This window comes from Pristis pectinata, chromosome 10 (assembly GCF_009764475.1).
Source record: "Pristis pectinata isolate sPriPec2 chromosome 10, sPriPec2.1.pri, whole genome shotgun sequence".
Classification (NCBI taxonomy): Eukaryota; Metazoa; Chordata; class Chondrichthyes; order Rhinopristiformes; family Pristidae; genus Pristis; species Pristis pectinata.
In genome coordinates this window covers 46,221,837-46,239,031 of record NC_067414.1, presented here as the reverse complement: position 1 = coordinate 46,239,031, position 17,195 = coordinate 46,221,837, and the positions used below count along the sequence as shown (strand labels likewise).

The following is a 17,195-nucleotide window of genomic DNA, read 5'->3' as shown; positions in this document are numbered from 1 at the left end:
CTACCTATTTTGACCATTGGGACAAAAATATGAAAACAATCTGAAAATCAAAATAATTGAAATTGCTAGAAATCTGAAATAAAAACAGAAAATGCTGGAAATACTCAGCAAGTTAGACAGCATCCATTGAAAGAGAAATAGTTAATGTTTCAAATCTGGGACCTGGGACCCTTTCTCAGAATTAGTTCTGATAACGGGTCATGAAGCTTAAACATTCATTGTTTCTTTTTCTGCAGATGCTGCCTGGTCTGCTGGGTGCCTCCAGTAATTTCTGTTTTTATTATGGAAAAAAACTAGGCAGGAATTACCATACTTCATTAATTTAGATAGATGGAAAATTATATCACCATACTACCAGCTTGTGACCTTCCATGCACAATTTGCTTCTATAGACTATGCTCAGGCAATTTAATACACTCAGAGGCTAGGTGGTAGAGCCTCTAATTTAGATTTAGTGAACAATAAGAAAGACATGTAATTGGAGGCATATAGCATAGAGGTGTAGAGGGCAGATTTTGCTCGATTCATTTATTTTTAAGGAAAGTACATATTAATCATCAAGACTATATGATGGACATTAAATAAAGGATTTCAGAACATAGTAACAAATAAGAAAACATTATAAAATTTAAAGCATTTTAGCTTTAAAATTGCTTGTTATTTGTACTCTATGTTCCAATTTTAACTTTACCCAGAGCAGATTGCACTGAAGATCATTTCCAGATGAGATCACGAGACACATTAGCACATCTGACATTTTGCCACCATCGGGCATGCTGTCATTATTCATGTAATGATAATTGTTGTCCATACCAAAAACAACTGTAGCAACTAGAATGATGTCAAGTATCCCATCAGGCTTTCCTGATGGGATACTCCATTGCCTTGGAAGAGATGTTGAAAACCACAGAACCAAGGGGCACAGTGAAGAAAGTTCATGTAATCAACACCTGGTCAGTCTCAATTGAGAACATAGCTGAGGCAGCTTTACAGCCCTGTGGACTATCCCATTGTAAACACCCCACTGTGAGCTATCCAGAAGACAGAACAAGCAGCTGGGGGAGTTTGGGATCTGACATCTTGTGGGAAAGTACTATTTGATAGGTTACAAATCTCAAATACACACTCTGGTACTTTAGGAACCAAATGATTAAAATAATTGTCGGATGGTGCCAGCAAGTATTTGAAGAAGTTAAGGAAACACATGCTCGTATGGATAAGGATTGGAATTAAGGATGTGTAAAGCCAATAAAGAACTAAGCAATATTTGGGAGGTCTGTGAAGAAATGTATAAAAGGGTGCCTTACAAGATGACTAGCAGCAGTGATTCCAGAGACCAACCACCAAAGAAGAAGACCCTGAGTCAGGTTCTCAGAAAAGAACTCGCCAAGATCAAACCCGGGCCAGGTTCAAGAGTGGGTAATATCTGAATACAAGTAGTGGGCTTTGGAAGTTGTGAAAGTAACTAAATAGTTAAATAATTGTTTGAAACTATGTTTTTAATCAATCGTGATTAATAAAGAAGTATAGTTGTTAGGCAAAGTCATTGTCTGGTGTGTTTTATCGTGTGCTGTACTTAATTGGCAATACAGCCACTGCCAGTAGAAGAGCAAGGAGGCCTGGAACCTGAGGTCCATGAGATGGAACCTGAAGAGCAGCAAGAGTCAAAGGAAGAAGGCAGCTACCAGCAGGATGCCTCAGCTCAGCATTTACAGCCTCTTCACCCGGTTGAGCAGAGGATGCAGAAATTAGTTACAATGGATATAATGGTTTCTTGGCAAATTTCAAACTAAATTTCTTTAATGCAGACAGAGTGACCCTCTCCACCCCAAAATAGCCTGACAGCAAGAGGCAGGAGTACAAAAATGAGGAAATTCTCTTGAGATTAAACAGAACTTTGGTCAACCTTTGGAGTACTGTGCTTTATTTTGCTCTCTGTACCTAAACAAGAATGTACTTACATTGCAGTGAGTACAATGCAGATTAACTGGACTTATTCCTGGGGTGGCATTTATTGAATAAGGTTGGCCTCAGTCATAGAATTTTATGAAAATGAAATTTGATGTCATTCAGATATATAGGATGTTAAGAGAGTTGCTAGGGTAGATGCCAGGTGGCTGATTTCTCAAGCTGGAGAAAATAAAACTAAGAAATTTAGTTTTAGGATAAAGGGTTAGTCATTTATGACTGAGATGAAGGGAAAATTCTTAATGCAGAAGTGTCAAAACCTTCTGTAATTTCCTACCTCAGGGAGTTCTGGATGCTCAGTTATTCAAGGGTTAGCTCAGTAGATGTTTGGACTCCAGGAAACTAGGGTATATGAGGATTGGGCAGGAACAAGTCTGAAGTATAGCATCAGCCATGATTCTATTGAATGATTAAGATTCAAGGAGCTGTATAGCCTACTCCTTCTGTTTTTTATGTTGTCTGCAAGTACAAGTAAATTAAGCCTTGAAACATCCAAAAATATTTGCAGTTCTAGAAAGAGGCACTCGGTGTACAAAATCAAAGAAGTAATGATCAATTGCACAAGATTTGGTTGGATGACAGTAGGACTTTTGTGTTCCTTTTTAAAAAGAGTGTATTAAAGGTACAAATAGCTTAAACCATCCATTAAAATTATGCTAGAAACTGAGATACTAGGACTTTGGCAATGAAGCAGAGAAGCAAAATAATGGATTTGATAGAGGATTTTAATGGAAGGAATATTTCCTTTGATTTGGGAGTCAGGGATATAGAAAATCAATTTAAAATTATCAAAGAGTGAGAAAAAGTTTAGGAGAAATTTCTTCACATATGCTCAATACAGGAGGGCATGGCTTTAAATTAATGGGTGGGAAGTTCAAGGGAGAAATCAGAGGGAGGTTTTTTACCCAGAGAGTGGTTGGGGCATGGAATGCACTGCCTGGGGTGGTGGTGGAGGCAGGTACATTGCTCAAATTTAAGAGATTGCTAGATAAGCATATGGAAGAATTTAAAATAGAGGGATATGTGGGAGAAAGGGGTTAGATAGTCTTAGGCGAGGTTTAAAGGTCGGCACAATGTAGCACCTGTATTGTGCTGTACCTTCTATGATTCTATGATAGTAGGCTGTTGGAACTTGAAATGTTTCGCAAACAGGGAAGAGCTGAGACAGTGAAAATGCGTGAAGAAGAGGAAGGTGTAGTGTTAAGGGAAACGATTGGGCTCTGGCAGAAATTTCACATGGACATAGTAGCCTGATTGTTTCCTTCCATCCAATAGATTCCTGTAGCTCCATGCCAGTTGATGGTAGATAAGTATTTTGGGGGATCTACCGGGGACTTTCAAATGACACTAGCATTGGCAGAATAAGTTATATTGAAGTATTCTGATGGCAGTAATTAGGGGCAAAGTAACCCATGGAGAAGAATGCAGATGGATTTGCAAGTGTAGTTCAACAGGCAAGTTAATGTGGGAGATAATTGCCTGATACAGCTCAAAGCAGAGAAAAAATAACAAGGAAAGCAAAATACTCAAAAAAATGGATAATCAGAACTGGATTCTTTTATACATTATGAGATTGAAGATAATAAAGTAAGGAAGGGCTGTTGATTTGTACATGACATGGATAGGTATTGCACACAGTTCTTGACACCACTTTTCTTGTTTCATTTCAAGCACTGCTTTATGCAGAAGTTAGGGATGAAAAAGCCCAAGAGCTGATGGTAATTTTGACCCTGTCACTCCTTTCCTGCTCTGGGTATCTTGCTTGGAATGGAAAGAAGTTCAGCCCTTAACATGATCTAAAGAGAAGGAGAGACTGTCGGGTTCCGGCTTCCAGAATCTAGTCACATGGCTACCAGATTTTCAGTGAAAGTATATCAAAAGATCAGAAAGTATATCAGAAGATCTGCAATGATTCAAGAAAGTGTGCTGAAGGACTGAATTTGCACAAACCATTATTTTAAGTTGACTCTCCATAAAATGAAAAGAAATGTTAAAACTTCAGCTAAGGGAGAGAAAAAGAAACACATTGTGTTCATGCCACTAACAAAGAAGAAATTTCAGGATGGTTGAGGAAAAAGATATTGTAACATTAGTAAGCTGTCATGTTATTCTAGGGTATTTTCCAATTCTCCTGATGTCAATTCTATAAGTAAAACAAATCTCTATGATACAGCATCCCTCCACATTTAACAATTAACATAGATATGCTTCAATAAGTACTGAGCATCTCTTTCTGTTTAATCTGAAAATGGTAAAAATATAAAACCATATATGTAGGTTAGTACTATTTAGACAAATTTATTAACGGATTTAGTTATGTACAGAAGCCAGCAGGTATACCAAGGTACTGAAACGGCACATTACTTGCAAGAATAAACTAGAATTGGTTCAGCAGAGAAACCCTTCAGAACATTACTTTCTTACAGAGCTTGATAAATGACATGACTTAGAATGAGAAACAGACTTGTCTTGTGATCAACTTTCCTAAACGTGATCTTATATCTGGGCGACACGAATTCCAGTTCAACTAAATCTGCTGCTAAAACCACTACTGAGCAACTACTGTTGTGACATATGTCATGTAATATTTCCTATAACTTACTTGACATAAACAGGCTAAAAGTTGAATGCTTCTTACTGATGTGAGCTGATAACGTTGGACCTTTTCCAGTTCTAACATGTATCTCCATTAATGCCTTAGCATTTGGCGAGATTGCAATGCCCACTGTATTGTCTGTTAATCCACATAATAGTAATGTTTCAAATAAGCTTCTAACTATCAGATAACTTCTGTATCAGTCCTATTCCCCTGACCTGGAACATCCTGCAGTCAAATATTGTCCATTTTATCTACCGAGGGAGTTCTCCGCCATCATCCTGGTAGCGGTGTACATTCCACCCCTTGCAAATGTCCAGCTGACACAGGGGGAAGCTGAGCACCAGGATCATCAGTCATGAGACAGCTCACCCTGATGCTTTCCCAATCATTGTGAGGGGCTTCAACCAGGTAAGCTTGAAGAAGTCTCTGACCAACTACCACCAACATGTCACCTGCAGAACCAGAAGAGATAACACACTTGATCACTGTTACACCACCATCAATAATGCTTACTGTGCTATCCTATGCCCAGACTTTGGCAAATCCGATCACCTGGCTGGACTTCTACTCCCGGCATATAGGCAGAGACTGAGGATTGCAGCACCAGTGGTGAGGACTGTAAAGGTATGGTCGAGGGACGAAGAGAAGCATTTACAGGACTGCTTTGAATCGGTGGACTGCACCATATTCAGGGACTCATCTTTGGATCTGAATAAATATGCCACGGCCATCATTGACTTCATCAAGACCTGTGTGGATGAGTGTGTGCCGTCAAGAAGATATTGAGTTTTCCCAAACCAGAAGCCCTAGATGAACCAAGAGATTCACAGTCTGATGAGGGCTGGATCTGTGGCATTCAAGACTGGCAATCCAGAATGCTACAAGAAGTCCGGGTACGACGTACAGAAGGCCAACGTGAAAGCAAAAAGGCAATTCCATGTGAAGTTAGAGACATAATCCGATGCACGACAACTGTGGCAGAGTTTGCATGCCATTACTTTCTATAAGGTGAAACCTTACAGCAAAAATGGCAGTGATGCTTCACTCTATGATGAGCTCAACGCCTTTTATACACGCTTTGAAACTGAGAATAACACTACACCCGTGTGAATCCCCATGGCATCTGGTGATCCTGTGATCTCTGTCTTGGAGGCTGATGTCAGAACATCCTTCAAGAGGGTGAACCCTCACAAGGCTTCAGGCCCCAATGGTGTACCTGGCAGGGTACTAGAAATCTGTGCTGACCAACTAGCTGGAGTGTTCAAGGACATCTTCAACCTCTCATTGCTGCAGTTTGAGGTTCCCAGCTGCTTCAAAAGGGCATCAATCATACTGGTGCCCAACAAGAGCAGGGTAAGTTGCCTCAATGACTATCGCCCAGCAGCACTCACATCTACTGTGATGAAATGCTTTGAGAAGTTGGTCACGGCTAGAATTAACTCCTGCTTGAGCAAGGACATGAGCACACTGCAATTTGCCTACCACCACAACAGGTCTACAGCAGACGCAATTCCACTGGCTCTCCACTTGGTTTTGGAGCACACAAACAACAGCAAAACATACATTATCTGGGTGCTCCAAAGCCAAGTGGAGAGCCTAACAACAAAACATACGTTAGGCTGCTGTTTATCGATTACAGCTCGGCGTTCAACACTATCAGCCCCTCAGTACTAATCAACAGTCTTCAAAACCTGGGCCTCTGTACCTCCCTCCACAACTGGATCCTCAACTTCCTTATTGGGAGACCACAGACAGTGCAGGTCGGTAGTAGCATCTCCTACTCGCTGACAATCAACACAGGCACACCTCAAGGATGCGTGCTTAGTCCACTGCTCTACTCTCTCTGCACTCATGACTGTGTGGCTAGGCAGAGCTCAAATGCCTTCTATAAATTCACCGATGACACTACTGTTGTTGGCAGAATCTCAGATAGCAACAAGGGGGCATACAGGAGTGAAATAGATTGGTTGGTTGCGTGGTGTCACAACAAAAACCTTGCACCCAAGGTCAGCAAGACCGAAGAATTGATTGTGGACTTCTGGAAGCGGAGGTCAGGAGAACACACACCAGTATTCATTGAGGGGTCAGCAGTGGAAAGGTTGAGCAGCTTCAAGTTCCTGGGCATCAACATGTCAGAGGACCTATCTTGGGCCCAGCACATTAATGCAATCACAAAGGAGGCACGCCAGAGGACTTACTTCATGAAGAGTTTGAGGAGATTTGGTACGTAACCAAAGACTCTTACAAATTTCTACAGATGTACGGTGAAGAGCATTCTGACTGGTTGCATCACTGCCTGGTATAGAGGCTCCAATGTGCAGGATCAAAAGAGGCTACAGAGGGTTGTGGACTCAGCCAGCTCTATCATGGGCATAACCCTCCCCGCCATCAAGAACATCATCAGGAGGTGGTGCCTCAAGAAGGTGGCATCCATCATTAAGGACCCTCACCGTCTGGGACATGCCCTCTTCACATTACCAGCATCAGGGAGGAGATACAGGAGCCTAAGACCCAAACTCAACGTTTCAAGAACAGCTTCTTCCCCTCCACCATTAGATTTCTGAACAGTCCATGAACCCATGAACACTGCCTCATTATTTCTCTTTTACACTATTTATTTATTTTTGTAACTTACAGTAATTTTTATGTCGTCCACTGTACTGCTGCTGTAAAACAACAAATTTCACGACATATGTCAGTGATAGTAAACCTGATTTTGAACTGAAGAAAAGCAAACACTTTAAAATAGGTATTTCTCATTAAATACAATCTGATGAAAAGATGCTTTTCACTGTGTGTTTCGATGTACGTATGACTAATCTTATCTTATGTGTGGAGACCAGCACTGCTTCAGAAGAGTAAGACTACCTGGAGATGTAACTGCTAAAAATCCAATTCATTAAAAGTTCAGTTTACCATAACTACTCTACCTTAAAATAAACAACAAAACAACCTCTTTATTTTGTTTCAATTTGTTTCTATCAATAAAATCATCTGAAGAATACGGTTCCTCAGAGATACAACAAAGTCACATACTTTGTCAGGCACTCTTCCAGATAATTTTTCCAGTTTGGTATTATTTGTCTTTTGCTATGTGTGACCTTTTCTGCCCTGTTGGGAGCAGGCTTGAATGATCTTCTTTTGTTCCAAATATTCCAGGAAACACTAGGCTTTTAACAATGGATAATACTCCTGCCCATCCTCAACACCATTATAGTATACTATCTGATATGTGCCTATTGGATGCTATATTCTCACTCCATTTGCATTCTCCTATCTTTTTGCAGGAAGAGCTGACAAGGTTTATAGTAAAATGTGGATGGTTGTAGATCAACAAACTGGTTTGTTTATATGTGAAATACAGTAAATATTAGCTTCCATGGAGCAGTTCAATAAATTCCCATCTACTCCTTGGAAGACATAATAAAACAAAATTTATGACCCTGCCTGTCTGTCATGAGCGAATCTCACTTACAAGACAGAATTTACTGGAGCAACTATTAATTTTTCCGGTTAAACACCAAACCTGTCCATATGCGAGCCAGAAACCTCTGAGCCGACTGAAGATATGAATGGCTGGGGAGTAATGTCCATCAAAATTAATAGCACTACTGCTGACTGATTTGGCTGTGTGATGTCTGGAGTACAGGAAGGTGGTTATGGTTACTGGAGGGCAATTTTGTCAGCCCCAAAGTATCTCCACATTTGTTCCTCGGGGCAATGTCCCAGACCAAACCATATGCAGCTGCTTTATCAAAGACCACCCCTCCGTGTTGGAAGTGAGGATGTTTTCTGATAATTGCAAGACATTCAGATCTATATGCAGTTTGTCAAATATTCAAGTAGTCTGTGCCTGCATGCAGAGAGACCTGGACAACCATTATACTTGGTCTGATAATTAGCAAGTAAAATGTGCAAAAGCAATCCTAAGTAAGAGACAATAATGATGTCTCCTTGACATTTAACACCATCACCATCAACAAAACCCAGGCATAAACACAGTGAGGTTATCATCAGTAGCTTAACTAGAAACATTAAACTTTGTCTACACTTTTTAAATGATGATGGATTGAAAAGTGTTGGTGTTCAGCGGACCTGGATGATCCTTGAACATGAATCACTGGAAGTTAGCATATAGATACAGCAAGCAATCAGGAAGGCAAACTTTGTTGCAAGAGGATTTAAGAGTAGAGATATCTTAACCAGATTATAAATGGCTCTGGTGATTACGGAATATTGTGTGCAAGCCTGGTTACCTTAGCTAAGGGAAGATACATTTGTAATAGAGGGAGTGCGATGAAAGTTCACAGGTAATTTTTAGAATGGTGGATTTGTCACATGAGGAGAAATTAATCAGACAGATGATCTACTGAAATGTACAAAGGTCTTAAGGAGCTTTATGGTAAATGCAAAGCTGATGTTTCACCTGGCTGAGCTGTCTGAAGCCAGGGATCACTGTCACAAAATTACATACCAGTTGGGTATTTTTGAGATGTACATGAAACTTTCATATAGTAATTTTAGCTTTACTTAAAAGACTTACAGTAAGAAAATGTCTGTTATTGTCAGAAGTAGCCATAGTTGTGAATATATATTTGTATATCTTTCCATTATTCTAAATGTTCACGAGACATAAGGAAGTATTCATCATACTTCAAGGTATCAAATAAACAAAATATACATGAAATCCTGGTTCACTTAAATATAGTCTTCTTTAAAAAAAAGCAGTCAACATAATGATAACTTGCGTCACATATAAAACTACAATGGCAGGAAAACTGTCAATGAACAAATAGGTGATAAGTAAGTCTATCAATCAATGACCATAGTAAATACAGGAAAGCGAAGAATGAAGAAACAGCAAAAATATCAATGCCATCAAAAGAAATCATTTTTGAAAGAATTTGAGAAATCACCTAAAGTCTCATTAATTAATGCATTTTAAAAATAAGTAATTCTCACGGATGCCGAAAAGCTTAGTCATAAACTGATATGTACAGGCACTCGTGAGATACAACCAGAATTGTCTTTCTAAGTACACCTAATAGAGGGTAAGCTGACTGAAGTCAGTGTCCTCTCCCAGGCCGACATCAAGGTTCTAATCACACTCAATCAGCTCCAATGGGCAGCCCATGTCATTCATATGCCTGCCACCCAATGCCCAAAACAGACACTCTACTCCAAATTTGCAAAGCAGATGATTTCCAGAAGGACAGAGAAAATGCTTTAAGAACATTCTCAGACCCTCCTTGGAAAATTGTATCGTCCTCATCATCTTGCAGAAATCCCTGACCCCAAACCACTCAACATGGAGAAGGAAGGCACTGAGCATCTTAAGTTTCTTCAGCAGAAGCATGCGAAGTTCTAGTGAAAATGGTGGATGGGTGTAAGAGCTTCCCACACCTATACCATTAAACATCTCTTGCCCCACCTGAACAGAGTTGTGGATCCCACACAGTGTCTTTAGTCACACCAAAATCCCAGAACTGCTGAAGAAGGAAGTCATCCTTGATGCTGAGGGACTGCATTTGAGAAATATCTGCAATGATTTTCTTAGCTCGTTTGAAGCCTCACACTCCTTTGACATTATTTTCAAAGTTCTATCACATCTCTGTCGAGGACAAAATTTCCCTAAATCAAATCAGCCTGGGTAATAAGGTTGTCAATATCACTTTGAGCCCATTACTGCTCCATTAACATCAGGTGAACATCAGCCCCATTGGCTTTAATGTCATCTGCTGAAGGGTACAGTGTTCTCCTAGTGCCAAATCAAAACTACCAGTTGTGTTATTTATTCTCTTTATTTATTAGCTTATTTAATTAAAAGTGTGTATTGGCAAATACGACTAAAGTATTATTGCCAGGAAACTTGATTGATCTCTTCTGCGCTTTAAAATCAAAATGGATTTAACCCAGAGTACATCATATTTGTAACCATTATTGGGTCAAATCATGCCAAGCATCAAAGTTGCTTGTCACTCCCTCTTGTGAGTCACTCTTGCTCTGCTGACGTAATATACCTCAGGCCATAGAGATAATATCATTATCTCTTTTTGGACATTAGAGGAAAACTTGAACCATATAGTTCTGGGGACCTTGGATCATATAGTCATGGGGGCACCCTTTGTGAGGCAATCCTGGGACAACATGATCTTAATTCCATAGCGTTGAACAAGAAGATTTGCAGGCAAGTAAAACACTTGCGAACTCCTTACAGCCTAATATCCCATCAATGCACCCTTCCCCAACTCCCCAAACATACTCCCAACTGTTGCCCTGTCTCTCATCCCTTGATGTATAGCAGGTTTCTTGAAAGTTCCTGGCACCAAAAGTTATGATATACCTCTCCTTTCCCACATGATCTGGCATCCTGATTCCCACCCCCACCCCCACCCCCACCCCACTCCCCATATGAGGTGCTGTTCAGATTCTCCACTCTTTTTCCATAAGAAGTACTCTCCCAGTTCCTCTCACCTATCCCATGAAGTGATGTTGTGATTCCCCCATTTCCTCTCTTGTCCACATGCGTACTGCCCTGATTCCTCCACCCCTCACATGAAATCTGTTCTGATTCCCCCTCCCCTCCTATGGATTGCTGTCCCAACTCCCCCTCCATGAAGTGATGTCACAATTCTCCCACAAAGTGTCATCCCAAATGCTCTCCATACACCATATAAATTGTGATTCCCATCTGCCTTCCCATATCAAGTCTGTTCCAATTCCCACTTTCCTCTCCACTTCAAACTCAAGTAACTTTGAATCTCTCTGCTCTCTTGACTTTGTGGCTTCCTTCCTGCCCGATCTCACTCCCGATCTATCATGTGCTGTCTCTTTTATCAATCACTTAGCTCCACCACTAGTGCCATCCCTGCTTCCCTATCGATCCCCAAACTTGAGCGGTCCCTGCTCCCCCATTCCCTCCTCCACTTTCTCCCATTCACAACCAACAGGCCTTGTTTTGTTCCTGTTCCCTGATCATGCCTGTGGCTAAACTCCCAAGCCAGTGGAATTTCAAGCACTTATTTCTTAAGTTAATCCTACTAGGTGAATATTTTTTCTTCCCTGTTTATAAGTGGATGGACTTGAATTGTTTTGCTACTTAATTTTATTTTGTGGCGACTTAATTTCTCAACTGTGTTCAGACATATGCCTAATACAAACACATTTGAGAGATGTTACTTATGTCACGTACTTTGTTACAGCCTGTTTTGAAATGTTGTAATCATTTGAAAGGTTGTGGAAAGTGGAAACATTTCAACTTTCTGAAACATGTCTTAACCAAGATTTCCTCAGTGTTGCTTCAGAAACCTTTAAGCTTCAAGACTTAGAAAAAACTTTGTTCATCACTGTGATGCTTTCATAATTGAATCATGTTTCCATTTCAGACTGATGGATTTCTCACACTACATAAAGACACTTCATCCACTGGCTTGGTGTCATCTTTGAGAACCCACGTAATGCATTAAAGGGAAAGGACAGTACCAACTGGTGCAACCAATCTCCTCATTCAATTACACCAAAATTAAGTGTTCACCATTGAAGAGGCCAACACAGTACTGATGAATACCAAGTCTGGGAAGTCTACCAGCTTTGACAGCCTTACTCAGAACTTCTAAAGAACCCAGATCCTTAAGGCAAAATGTGTCTCGCTAAATTTAATTCCAGTATCCCTGACATATTAATAACCCCTGGGATCTGGTGTTACTCCAACGCTTTTGTGATCCTAAAACCAGGAAAATTTCTCAATGATCCCACAAGCTAGAAAAACATGTTTGAGCTGCTCATCCTTTATCAGATAAAATAACCTCAGAAAACAGCATTCAAAATAATCAGGCTGTCTTCGGAGAGGGAAATGGCTACAATCAGGTTCTTGTACTAATTATCAACAATGAGGCAGGGTTTCAGAGACCAATAGAAACTGCAGTTGTTTTCACAGATTTATCCAAAAAGAAAATACTGTAGATGGCAAAAATATGAAATAACAGTTCTGATTAAAAGTCAAATTAAAAACATTGATCATGTTTCTCTCTCTACAGATGCTGCCTTACCTGCTGAGTATTCACATCTTTTTCTGTTTTGTTGCAGAGATTTATCATTGGCATGAGACACTGTTTGGCATAATGGCCTACCACTGAAACTGAAACTTTCAAGAGACATCCAATGATACAAAAAACTTTCAAAATCCAAAAACTTTCAGGATTATTTGTACCCTGTTGAAAAAACAAATACAAAGCCGTATGTCCATCTTGGTCAAAGATCAGCCAGATATGAATACTCATATCAACCTGCCTCTGAGGTCATTGATTGTACCTGTCTTTTTAAACATCTACACAATGGGTGTAGCTTCATTAAATCCCAGAAGTTCATCTACGCCAATAATTGCACTGGTGATACAAGATTGGAGGAAGCAAGTAAGGCAAGTGACTTACACCGACTGGAACCCTATTTCCAGACTTGGCATTTCAGCTTCATCCAGATAAGACATCAGTGCCAATATTCCAGCTGAACAAGAATAGAAAGAAGTTTCCTTCTGCAGAAGGCAATTTAGCTATCAGCTTCATTCTAAATAACCTGAGTGGGATATGTCCCTCACATACTGGCCTTATCTAAAACTGGTCAAATAGCAAAAGAAAGGTACAGCCAAATGGCCCATCCTCATCTGTGATCTCACCCTATGAGACTGGCACCTAGGCTCCACTTGTCTCTATACCTAGTTGTAGATCATTTGTGTCCAGTGTCTCACGATTTTTGGATTTGCTTCTAATGGATAAGTTACACAAACTACATGACGTATACTCAGGTAAACATACTTCAGGAAGAAGTTTGGGATCTATTGGTTCCTATATAACCTGAGATGGTGGCCGCGAGTGTAAGATGGATATACTAATTTGTCCTCATCAGTGCCTTCTTGTTCTTTTACCACTACCTGGTCAGACACAAGTACCTGAAAGGAGAAAATGCAAAGGTGGCATTGTGGTGAGGGGAGGGGATGGAAAGTAAAAAGTCACATGTTTTTCATCTTATAAATAGGGATAGACGTGGGATGAGGAGGAAGTGGTATGTAAAGGGGACGATTGAACATGGGCAAATTATTACCTTTCATTTCAGCCTCACTGCTAGTCATGGCCTCATCAAAGACAGCTCCAATAATAGTGACCACTGTGTCTGCCATGATTGATGGATAGGGCAAAAGGAATATCTCTGATATAGTGAAATCAGGGTTGTTGAGTTATATGACAGATGGGTCACTTACAGTAAAACTAGCCAGTTTCATACTAACGGTTTGTTTCAGAACTGGCCAGTTCTGCTGTAGATTTTTAATATTGATTTACTTTCTCTCTCTCTCTCTACTGGCATGTGCAGACCTATTGGGTATTTCTTACACCTCTGCATTTCACAGCGTTTACATGTCCCGTGGCTTGCTTTCTCTCTCTAACTTCCCATATTCACCTATCAACCAGATAGGTTGACGGACAGCTTATCACTAGTGCAAATGTGGTCTCGTCCTATCAAAGATACTTATTTGTTCTTGCATTTCATCCCGCCGCTTCTCTGCAAATATTAACTCTGATTCTCTTTTTCACAGACGCTGCTTGACCCACCCAGTGTTTCTAGCATCGCAGTTTTATTTAAAAAATATCATTCATTGTAAAACCCGAGCCTGCTTTCCCACTACTGTGCTATTTTCAGAAGGTCTGCAGCCTTTGCTGCAGCCACCTTTTAAGAAGATGAAGGGTAGCTCGCCCACCGTTCTTGTCGGTAGCCGCCTGCTGATGCGTGCAGCCATTTCACAGGACGTGTAGTATTGAAATCGTGCAAGAATCATACTGCCAGCATCGGAAGAAATGGGCATTTCAATTCCTGCTCCTGCTTTCGAGGGCCATCCAACATCGTCCCTCCAACATCAGAATTTGTTCATGTGTTATGAAGCTTTTAAATTTGCGAAGCAACTACAAAAATTCGCTATCATGGAAACCAAGAGTAACTTAAAAGTGCACTCACGTCGTACTTTTGTTTGTTTCATCCTCTCTAGGGCTGCTCAGAATAAGAAAAGAACTGGCATTGTACAGTTTGAGTTACAGTATAAGCCATTTCTGGATTTGACCAGGTGTGGCATGCATACAGAACTCAATACTATTTATGCCAGCATAGACTATCTCCAGATTTGTAACAACGTTGCATATTCCATGGACTGTGTTTTGCGAAGATAAGAAAAACATGCATTGATCCTGTATATCACTGGAATATGGCCAAAGATTGCACAAGGTAACTCAGCATTGCTCAGTGTTAACAGGACATTATAGTTCCAGAAATACAACATGCACGTTTTAATCGCACATTTACAGCATATAATCAGCATGTGTAGCAAGATTTAAGTTCAATGTAACCCATTATCCAGTTGTATTGGTTGTATGATGGAAACACAAAAATATACTGGGTTACTATTTCTCCACGAGTTAATATCGGAAGCTTGTGGTCAGGAAGTTAGTTGTTCTAATGTGCATCAGATGACTCAGGTGAACATGCTCTGGGCTGAAGTTTGCGATTTATCTTTTGCTGAACGCATGAATATTATGATGTCCGCATAATATTTATATTGACGTGTGAACGAAATAGATCGGCAAAACGATTCACGCCAAGCGATAAGTTTTCACCAATCGACACGCCAAACATCGAATATTGAAGCATAGTAGTGCTAAAGGGTCCGACGGGGAACCGGCAGTGCCGTTTAAGCACTGGAGTTAAGCAGCTCTCAGACACTTCTGTACTATTTGTTTGTCAGCGTTTATATACATTTTCCTATGTATTCTCATTTCCCTTGAGAATTTGCAGAGGCCGATACAACTACTTAGAATTAATTGTACGGATTGATCCAAACTATAAACAGAAACACAGGAAATAAAGTAAAACTCAGCTTTCCGCAGATTTTGCGGATGCATAGTTGAAAGCAAAATGTAGCAGACGAAACCAAGTGAGAACAGCTAAAAGATTAAAAACGTAAACTAGAATCACAGCTTTGGCAAACAGAAAGTAAGCCAGACTTCTTGAGTGGGGTGCATAATCACTAACTGATTGAGGTATTTTAAATAACACACGCATGATTGAGGAAATAAAACGCGGAAGTGAGAGGGCGGTGAAGATTTAAGTTTATTTGCTGGTCTTGGAAGGACATCATGTGATGGGCGGAATGCAAACATCTCCGAGCTGCTCGCGCGCACACGGCGCTGTCATCCTGCACGGCGGAAGCGCCGCGCGTTCACTCCTCCCATTGTCCCCAGAGCGCGCGCATTGGCCGAGCACGCCTTCAGCGACATGGCGTTGGAACACGGGCCCGGAGCTCGCGGCTGGCGGCGCGCGATAGGTTGAGGCCGTTGTCCCTCCCGGGGCGGGGGCGGGCTTCCTCTGTGGCTCCCGGGCTTAGGCTCGGCGTGTGCGCTTGGTCTCAGCACCAGTGCTTTTCTTTTTGCAGCCGCCAGTCGTAGTGCAGACGTGTTACACTATGGACAGGTGATGCATTCAGCAATATCCTGCCCACTCTTCAGTTCAGTCTCTCAGGCAACCCCCCTCTTCAGAGATCCACCAGGAGAAAAGCCTCTCACTTGTAGTTTCTAGCAACTGACAAAAGTCTCAAACATTTTTTAAGAAAGTGTTGAGCAGTTTCCCATTTCCTCGATTGCAACGACCAAAATACACGGAAGAGAAATGCCACCGACAACTCTACTGCCTTTTACTACTCCTAGTACTAGTCGGAAGTCAGGGACCAACAGTTCGGTTTTAATCAACCGGCCTGCCTTCCGACTGACTGAGAAATTCCTGCTGCTCTTAGTTTTCAGTGGTTTTATCACTCTGTGCTTCGGTGCGATTTTCTTTTTGCCGGACTCCTCCAAGCTGCTGAGCGGGGTGTTTTTTCACTCGCAGCATACTCCGGTGGCAGGCAGCGGACCGAAGCAGGACGGCGGCAGGGAGTTGGAGGGCGATAAGTTGAGCAAGATCCGCGAGGACCACGAGAAGGCTCTGCGTGAGGCGAAGGACACCCTGCAGAAACTGCCCGAGCAGATAAAGCAGGACATCAGGGAGGAGAAGCAGAAAGTTGTGCAGAATTCGGCAAGCAAGAAAGAAGCAGCTCCGCGCTTGCCAAATGTCGTCTTCCGCAAACCTGTGGGCGCAACAGGGCGTGAACCGAGCGACCCAAAAACCCGAGAGAGGCAAGCCAAGATCAAAGAGGTACAGCACTCGGGATTACTCGTCTTCCCTTTGCTTCCTTGCCCTCTGGGTCCCGTCACTTTGTGTAATGGCCAGTGTAGGGGGCTGTCAACTTCCTTCTGCTGAGTCTCTGGGGCACTTTCAGCGACCGTTCCTCCGTCAGTGATCAGTGTGTTGGAGTCAGCTCCCTTGTGCAAGTCTTGAGTTGTGTCACAGTCGCGCACTCCACAATGCCGGCTGGTTAAATGGACAGGAAGAAGGCTGTGGATTCCCGGGGGCTTTAAAACTGCTATAGATGTGTGTAGAAATTTAAAAACACGCACCGCTTGCATTTATTTAACGCCTTTAACGCGCAAAAAAACGTCACTCAGAAGCCTGCAGCGTGACAAGGGAATGGTTCAGAAGCAAAAGCTTCTTCAGATTC

At 41.5% G+C, this 17,195-nt stretch overlaps 1 protein-coding gene across 2 annotated transcripts in view; it reads left to right on the top strand.

The window, feature by feature from the left end:
• Positions 1-15,690: 15,690 nt before the first annotated feature.
• man1a1 (mannosidase, alpha, class 1A, member 1) overlaps positions 15,691-17,195 on the top strand; it is a 340,636-nt gene continuing 339,131 nt past the window's right edge. For both annotated transcript variants that reach the window (XM_052025482.1, XM_052025483.1), the window contains exon 1: positions 15,691-16,792. In XM_052025482.1, the coding sequence (XP_051881442.1) occupies positions 16,271-16,792 (522 nt within the window). In that variant the 5' untranslated portion in view covers positions 15,691-16,270. The remainder of the gene's footprint in view (positions 16,793-17,195) is intronic.